The sequence below is a fragment of the Galeopterus variegatus genome, unplaced genomic scaffold (genome assembly GCF_000696425.1).
Source record: "Galeopterus variegatus unplaced genomic scaffold, G_variegatus-3.0.2 Scaffold9211, whole genome shotgun sequence".
Classification (NCBI taxonomy): domain Eukaryota; kingdom Metazoa; phylum Chordata; class Mammalia; order Dermoptera; family Cynocephalidae; genus Galeopterus; species Galeopterus variegatus.
In genome coordinates this window covers 41,043-49,654 of record NW_007735322.1, presented here as the reverse complement: position 1 = coordinate 49,654, position 8,612 = coordinate 41,043, and the positions used below count along the sequence as shown (strand labels likewise).

The window sequence follows — 8,612 nt, the reverse complement described above, 5'->3', positions numbered from 1 at the left end:
AAACTTCCTCAGACACATCAGTCCCCTCTGCTCACCCCGACCTTCCAACTTCCCTCCCCTCCCCCATCTGTTCTGCAAACTCTTAGAGAGGTATATATAAGGTTGTTTCAAGTCCAATCCCTACAGGGCCGGCCCGTGGCTCACTTGGAAGAGTGTGGTGCTGATAACACCAAGTCAAGGGTTAAGATCCCCTTACCGGTCATTTAAAAAAGAAAAAAAATTTTTAAAGTCTAATCCTTACAACAATACTGTAAAGGGAATTGTTATCCCCGCCCATAGATCGGGAAAATGAGATTGAGAGAGGGGAAGTGTCTTGTTTGAGATCACAGAGCTTATATTAAGGCTTATATTAAGCCCCCTAAGGCAGGCCAACCCCGACAGGGTCACAGAGCATCTTCCCTTTCTACAGGACGACCTCTCAGGTCTTCCCCCGAATCTCAAAACCTAATCTGAGAAGATGGACTGGGCAGGTAAGAAGTGGTGGCTCCTTTTCAGAGTGAATCAATTTAGGCTCAGCAAACTGGAAGAATCCTATCTGCTGAGAAGGAAACACTCTACAGTTCCACTGGTAGAAACTGGTGGAATTTGGGGGGTGGGGTGGGCTGTCCCATCAGACCTCACGAATCTGGAATCTGGTACAGAAGGGGGAGATTTTGTACTGGTGTCGTTTCCAGCTTCCTTGCAGGCGTTGCAGGTGAGCGAATATTTGTAGATGCGCAACATGGATTCTAGTCCAGGATCAGGCTTCGCTTATTCACTGGAGTCTGCATCCCGGGTGTCTCCGGGGGCAGACACGATGGCCAGAGCGGAGGGCCGGGCAAAATGCTTACGAGGCCCAGCCCAGAATGAAGGCAGGGGGCCGGCCGGGATGACTGCAGGACTCGACTCCCAGATCATTCCTGTTCCCCGTAGCCCAGAAGCTGCAGTAAGAGGCTTCGTCAGGCTTGGGAGAGGGAGGTCACCCACCCCCACCCCCCGGGTCCTCTGGCGTCCCCACCAACTAACCGTGTCACCCCACAGCGAAGTGTCCTCAAACGGCTTCCACCAGCGCCGGCCACTAACCTCGAAGTCTAGCTCCACGCCCGTTCCCCAGCCCCGCAACCTCCGGGACCCCCGCTCGATCCCATTCAGAGACCGCAGGTGTCTCTCTGCCCAGGCTCAGGACACCCAAGCAGCCCCCGGGCATCGCAAGCCCACGCCAGACCAGCGTCCGCGCAGAACCCGACCCAGGGCCACAGGCGCACCGCGGGCGCTTCCGGTCGCGCACTTCCGCTTCCGGTTCCCAGTGTCGACTCCGGCCGGGGTTCAGCGTTCGAGGTTGGAGGTTGTGGCGTCGGAAGACTTGAGGCTATTCGAGGTGAGGGGGTCAGGTGGAGAGGCCCGGAATCGGGGGAAGCGTTCGGGAACGGCCGCAAGGGGTCTGCGGGCCGGCGGGAGGTGAGGCCCTGGAGCCTTGGGGCCGGGCCTTCGGGTGACGTAAAAGGGCGGAGGCGCGGCTGCCGGGGTCCGCTGTTCCCGGAGGAGTCGGGTCTGGGGGTTGGGAGAGGGGTGAACGGAAGACTCCACCGGGGGTCTTAGGGCCTGGGACCTGGGAGCCCCCGGAAGGCCTGACTCCGCTGCCTCCCACCCCTCGCCCTGTGTAGCTCCAGCCAGGATGATCGAGGTTGTTTGCAACGACCGCCTGGGGAAGAAAGTCCGCGTTAAATGCAAGTATCCACTGATGGCCGAAAGGCAGTGGTCCCTGGGGGTGCTTGGCATGAGGCAGGCAATTCAGTCCGTGTGGTAGGGTGGTTTTAGTTAAACCCTGGAGAGGGGGCGGATGGAGTCCTGGCATAGTGTGTTCAGCCCCAGAATGTCCTCTTCCTCGTTCTATCTCTGCCTTCCATTTGCCTTAACTCCTCTGCGCCCAGCACCGATGACACCATCGGGGACCTTAAGAAGCTCATCGCAGCCCAAACTGGCACCCGTTGGAACAAGATTGTCCTTAAGAAGTGGTGAGTGCAGCGGTAGAGCTGCGGGCTGGACAGGACTCGGCCAGAAGGTTTGGGTGGGGGAGTGCTGCGGGCAGCCCTTTGCTTAGACTGGGCTTACTCAGCCTGCCTCCAGGGTGAAGAGCCTCCTAGGCTTCTCTCTGAAACGTATCTATCCCATAGGTACACGATTTTTAAGGACCACGTGTCTCTGGGGGACTGTATCCTTTGTGGGACTTCTTGAGGAAGAATCTACATATCAGTCCTGGTTCTCTTTATTCAGTTCTGAAGTCTATATGAGATTATGCACATAAGGTGTTTAACTTGGTATGTAGCACATGGTAAACACTTATAAAATGGGAGCCATGTCACTGTTTTGTTGGGTAGGAGGGAGGTTGACTGGTGAAATAGTTTGACTTGGCTTAGAAGATTTTGACATTTTGGGCTGGCCTGTGGCTTACTTGGGAGAGCGTGGTGCTGACAACACCATGTAAAGGATTAAGATCCCCTTACCAGTCATCTTTTTTTTTTTTTAAAGAAGATTTTGATACTTCAAGTTCAAAATATTTATTACTGAGCTCTATCTGAGTGTTGGACAGGAGACCAGGGTGGATTAAGACTCAGGCACGTCGGGCTGGCCCGGTGGCGCACTGCTACAGTGCGCCGCTTGGGAGTGCGGTGGCGCTCCCGCCGAGGGTTCGGATCCCACATACAGACCGGTTCCCGCTCACTGGCTGAGCGAGGTGTGGGAGCAACACCGAGGGTTGCAATCCCGTTGCCGGTCCTGGTCTGGTACGGGCGCGACACTGAGGGTTGCGATCCATTGCCGGACACGAAAAAAGACAAAAAAAGGAAAAAAAAAAAAAAAGACTCAGGCACGTCTTTGTACCAAAGGAGCACGACCTTTTTTCATAGTTTGGATTCTCTCCAAATCAAAATGGCCCAGTCCAAAATGGCTTCCTTACCCTGGGCTGAGTCCTCAGTCTACCCTGTGAAAGGATGAGAGGGGTGGGGATGGAGCCCATAGTGAGGATTCCTTAACACCTTCACTTCAGATGAAATCCACGATGGGATGAACTTGGAACTTTATTACCAATAGAGCAGAATTCCTTCCCCCTGCCCTACCCTCCTCTCCCAGCCTCACCCTCCCACACTGGTAATGGATGCTTGTTTTTAAAAATTCATGTTAATAAAAACTTAGATGCTGCTCTGTTGTTGCCATCTTTTGGTGAGAACTAGCTAATGACAGGACGGTTGCTGTCTATCTGGTTGTCACTATACCATCAGTATGTAACTGCTCAGTAAGCTTCAGATTGACTGGATCAATGAGGGAGGAGAAGACCAGCAGAGTGGGAGCCCAGAGCTCTGGGGTTTGCTGTGGGTCTGTAAAGGTCAAGAGACTGTGAGAATACTGTCATCCTAACAGAACAAGAAGTCTTGGTAGGGACAGTAGATGTAGTGTTAGGAATACAGGCTCTGAATTCAGAGCATGGGTGGAATGTCAATTCTGCCACCAAAAGCTGAGTGACCCTGGGCAAGTTACTTAGCCTCCCCCTAAGCCTTCATTTCCTTATCCAAACTGGAAGTGATCGTGTTTACTTAATGTCTGCTTTGTTGGCATATTGTGAAGTGTAGATGAGGTAAAGCATGTTTCCACATCACAGTTCCTGGCACTTTTTTTGAGGGGGGGGGTGGCTAGCCAGTAGGGGGATCTGAACCCTTGACCTTGGTGTTATCAGCACCACGCTCTACTGATTGAGCTATCGGGCCAGCCCCTGGCACTTCTTTTCAAGACAAAAATTAGATCGTAGTAGACAGGTAGGCAGTGTGGCACTGGCTATAGGAGCCCAGCTTCGAGAGTCAGAGCAACTGGGTTTGAATCCAGACTGATCATTAGCAATGGGATTCAGGGAAGTGAGCCTCTCTGATCCTGTTTCCTCCTCTAAAAAGGGGCACCATGCTGGTACCCACATCTCAATGTGATAGTGCAATTAAAATTGCATGATGCCTGGCACATAGGATTATGAGCTGTCCTCAGTCTTCTTCCTCCAGGTGTGAGTAGACAGAAGACCAAATTTCCTAACTCTGTTCCCCTGGCCACAGATCCTGGTGTCTGTCTTGGCCCTATCCTCTCACAGAGCAGGAGAGGGACCTGGGCACAGCCTCATTCTGGAGCCCTTCTCGAGGGCCTCATGCAGAGCCATGCTCCATCCATTCTCCCCTCTCCTGTGTTGACCCAGCTGCTCCTCCCCTCCCACAAGTTCCACACAGCCTTCTACCTGCCTTTCACCACCAAGCTTCTTGGGAGGTGGACCTGCCTGCTGCCTGGGGTGCTGCTGGCCCGTAGCTCATGGAGGATGGTCTCTCCTTGGTCTCCATTAGCTACCTCCCTATCCACTCCCATGGCTTCCCTGCTGTCTCTAGGACTCTGCTTGCTTCTGACTTGCCAGAAATGTCTCCCCTGGTACCTTTGCTCTTTCTACACTTATAGCTGTTTCCCCCTTACCTGTCTATTTAAAAATAAACAAAAGAAAAATTTTAATTACATGACAGATTTAACAAGGTGTTTCCTTAATTTCAAATCAGCATAGAAGGCTAAATGTAAAACTTCTCGCCTTACCTGTTCTCACTCCTAGGGCAGGCCTTTTTCAATGCATTTAGATAAACTTCAGTTTTATTTTTAAAAGATGACTATGCTAATATGCTGGTTAAAAAAGCCCAGGGATGGACAGTTAGCTCAGTTAGTGGTGTTATAACAAGGGTTTGGATCCCCATACCAGCCAGTTACAAAAAAAAATCCAAATGTTTTGTCAAAAATTTAGTTTCTTACTTTTAACACCACTCCTCCCACCAGTGGCAGAATGATATATGTTTGAGTAAATCTAGAAATTTCCTGAAATAACCTAGAGTTTTTATACAATGGGGATGATACAGTCTGTCATATTCCTATACCATTCAACATCTTGCTTTTTATGCTTTATTTTTTGGTATCTTTCCATATAAATTATCTGTCTTTTTAATTAATTTTTTATTGATTTTTTTGTTTAATTGTTTTGCTTTTTTATAAAAAAGAGCAGTACAGGGGGATTTTTATGGTGATGGAAATGGCTTGTATGGACCAGTGATCCTTCAGTAGTGCTGAGCATACCTGATACCCAGATCTTGGTTTCTAAATAACACTCTCCAATAAAAGGAACCTGGGTTTCTTGGAGAAGTGATTGGTTTCAGGGCTGGGGCAAGGAAAATATAAGTTGAGACTGGAGCATCTTGTGGTGCCAGAAAGTACAAGTGCTGAAGTAAAAAGAATGGGAGCATATTGAAAGAGCATAAGAGCCAGGCTGTGAAAGAATTCCCAATGGACATAAACAACTTGAGCAACAGAATGATAGTACTGGACTATAACCCAAAGAATAAAATAAATATTCTGGAGCTCATACTAATATCAATAACTGAATATGTAAATGAATGGGGGAGAAGGGGCAACTCCTCATTACAGAAAGATTCTAATTCATAAATGTAGAAGGAAATAAGAAATGGTCATTGGAGCATCATAGTAATCATTGCTGTAGGCAAGATGCACTGGTAGATGCTCAAATTAGTGGATGAAAGTTTAGGCTGGCTGGTTAGCTTAGCTGGTTAGAGCATGGTGTTGTAACACCAAGGTAAGGGACAGCCACCAAAAAAGTTTAAAGTTTAAGCAGAAGTAGGATATTTGCATAGTCTCAAAGTATCTCCCTTACAGTACTTATTCATAACAAAGAGAAAAATAGTAAGTTGAGATACTGCCTTTAATCAATTGATCAAAGTTATCACAAGTATGGTGTGTGGCCTCCAAGATGACCCTTAATGATCCCCATATCCTGTATTCACATCCTTGAGTCAAATGTGTGCCCCAAAAGTTCATGTGTTGGAAACCTAATCTCCATTGTAACCCTGTTAAGAGGGTGGGAAACCCAATTAATAGTATTTGAAAGGTGGGGCCTTTTAAGAGGTGATTAGATTATGACACTGCCCTAGCGAATGGATCGATCCATTCATAGAATGGTGGGTTGATGGTTAATGGATGGTCTTGGGTGTGGTTCTGATGGCTTTATAAGGAGAGTGGGTGAGCAGGTTAGCACTCTTGCTCAGCCCATTCTTACTATGTGATACTCTGCATTACTCTATAGAGGAAGGCCTCTACCAGATGTGGTCTCTGGACTTTTGACTTCCCAGCCTCTAAAACTGGGGTTTGGAAGCAGATCCTACCCCAGTCAGGCCTTCAGATGAGGCAACAACCACTCCTACTGACACCATCTAAACTGTGCCTAGATTTCCAACCCACAGAAACTGTGTGATAATAAATGTTAATCTGCTGAATTGTGGAATAATTTGTTATGCATCAGTAGATACTTCAATACAAATAGTAATGTATTTCAACACGATCGACCACCTGCTAGGCTGCACTGAGAAGGGTACATGGTCTCTGTCATATCCTTCCCCAATAACATATAACCTCAATCTAATCATAAGAAAATATCAGGCAAAACCATCCTGGAACATAAAGAGAACAGCAGTGGAAAAGCCTGGGGGGTGGGGGTGGGGAGTCTACTTTGTAGTTTAGTTAATAGTTTTCTCAGTGTCGATTTCTCAGTTTTGATAATTATTCTGTGGCAAGGTTTCTGAGCTTTGGCACTGTTGACATTTTAGGTTGAATAATTCTTTGTTGTGACTGTGCATTCCAGGATGTTTACCAACATCCTTGGTCTCTAATACTAAATGCTGGAAGCATCTCCTACCCCCCATTTGTGACAACCAAAAATGTCTTAAGACAATGTCCCCTGGAGAACAAAATCACTCGTGGATGAGAACCTCTGTTCTATTATTATGTAAGAGGCTAGTATAGGGAAGGCTGGATGAAGGGTACATGAAAACTCCTACTGCTTTTGTAATTCTGCCCTAAGTCTAAAATTATCTTTTAAAAAGGAGGCTATTCTTATACTAATATATGCTTATTTTTAAAAAATCAAAATATTGGGCCGGCCCGTGGCTCACTCGGTAGAGTGCGGTGCTGATAACACCAAGGCCATGGGTTCGGATCCTATATAGGGATGGCCAGTTTGCTCACTGGCTGAGCGTGGTGCTGACAACACCAAGCCAAGGGTTGAGATCCCCTTACCGGTCATCTTTAAAAAAAAAAAAAAAAAAATCAAAATATTATATTAAAACTTAAGTTCCTCATATCTTTCTTCACCTGCATCACCAGTGGTATTCACAAACACATTTGAATGAATCCAGAAATTTTCTGTGACATAAAACCTATAGTTTTACGTCACCAATAATGAATCATACTCTAATACTCATACTGTTCAGCAGCTTTCCTTTTTTTTTTTCTTTTTCTTCTTTTTTGGTGCCTGGCTGGTACTGGGATCTGAACTTATGACAGTGGTTTTACCAACACCACACTCTAAATGAGCTAACCGACCAGTCCTGGCTTGTTTTTTTTATGCTTTATATCTTTGCTTTCTTCCCATTAATGCTTTATTCATTCTTTTTCATTAGTTTCCTGTTGATTTTTTAGTTTTGTTAAGCTTTCATACACGTACTATTTGGGTTTTTTTATCCATACTGTAATTGCTACGCTGTACTATGACTTGCTTTTTTCACCCAGAAAACAGCACCAGCCAACACATATCCTCGCTATGGGCCAGTCACTGTTCTGAGTGATTTAGAAAGATTAATTAATTTAGTCTTCACATTAGACAGAAGAAGTATGTATTATTGCTATACCCACTTGGCAGTTGGGGAAGCTGAGCGCAGAGGTTAAGTGATTTGTTCAAGGTGATGGCAGGTGGCAGAGCCAGGCTTTGGACTCAAGCAGTCTGGCTCCAGAGTGCTCTTAACCTGCCGTATCCTGCCTATAATTATGTATCCCTATGAGTTCTGTCACTGAGCCTCATTTTTTGTATATAAGGGTCCATGCTATAGCTGAACTCTAATTGAACTCTTCCCATATCTTTGACTCCTATATCTATCTCCAGCCCACAGTTCCCAGCCTCGATCCCCATCCACCTCCCCAGTGTCCCATGGGCTCCACAGACTCTATTTTAAATAGGCTCAAACTGAGCTCATCTTCCTCCCAACCACACTTCCTCCTGTGTTCTCATCTGAGTGGCAATGCCAGCACCCACCAGTCACCCAGGATGGAGGAAGGAGCCACATTGAGATGGAATAAGTGAAGTAAAGAGGTTCCAAAGGACGTGAAAGGTGTGTGGGTCAGTTGCACAGGGAAATGGTTAGACTGGGGACCCAAGGCATAGAGCTGGGGACTGGACACCCCCTCCTACAACCAGGCATACCACCAGTGCCTTGGGGCCCGATGAGTCCTGAGGCATAGAGCCAGAGACTGGACCCCCCACACACAGACAACCAGGCACACCGCCAGCACCTTGGGGCCTGACCGGGGTCCTGAGGCATAGAGCTGGGGACCGGACACCCCCACAACCAGACACACCACCAGCACCAAGGAGCATGCTAAAAACATCACCTCCATGTGGGTGGCCCACCACAGCCACCACAGTAACCATGGCTGCTGCAAAAGTGGCTAGATGTCACAGCCACCATGCAGATGGTCCACCAGCCACTGGAGTGCACTGACACAAG

General features: G+C 47.5%; 1 protein-coding gene across 1 annotated transcript; it reads left to right on the top strand.

The window, feature by feature from the left end:
* The first annotated feature begins 1,246 nt into the window (after window positions 1–1,246).
* UBL5 (ubiquitin-like 5) lies at window positions 1,247–3,177 on the top strand. Its single transcript, XM_008593475.1, has 5 exons — window positions 1,247–1,357; window positions 1,644–1,710; window positions 1,911–1,994; window positions 2,154–2,191; window positions 3,026–3,177. The coding sequence occupies exons 2-5, from the start codon at window positions 1,655–1,657 to the stop codon at window positions 3,067–3,069; spliced, it is 222 nt and encodes a 73-aa protein (XP_008591697.1). The 5' UTR covers window positions 1,247–1,357; window positions 1,644–1,654; the 3' UTR covers window positions 3,070–3,177.
* Window positions 3,178–8,612: the final 5,435 nt, after the last annotated feature.

Excerpts from the sequence above, each read along its gene's own strand:
- UBL5 (XM_008593475.1), top strand. The coding sequence starts at position 1,655 with ATGATCGAGGTTGTTTGCAACGACCGCCTGGGGAAGAAAGTCCGCGTT. Across the intron at positions 1,711-1,910 it reads AAAGTCCGCGTTAAATGCAA|CACCGATGACACCATCGGGG; the intron begins GTATCCACTGAT and ends CTCTGCGCCCAG. Across the intron at positions 1,995-2,153 it reads AAGATTGTCCTTAAGAAGTG|GTACACGATTTTTAAGGACC; the intron begins GTGAGTGCAGCG and ends TCTATCCCATAG.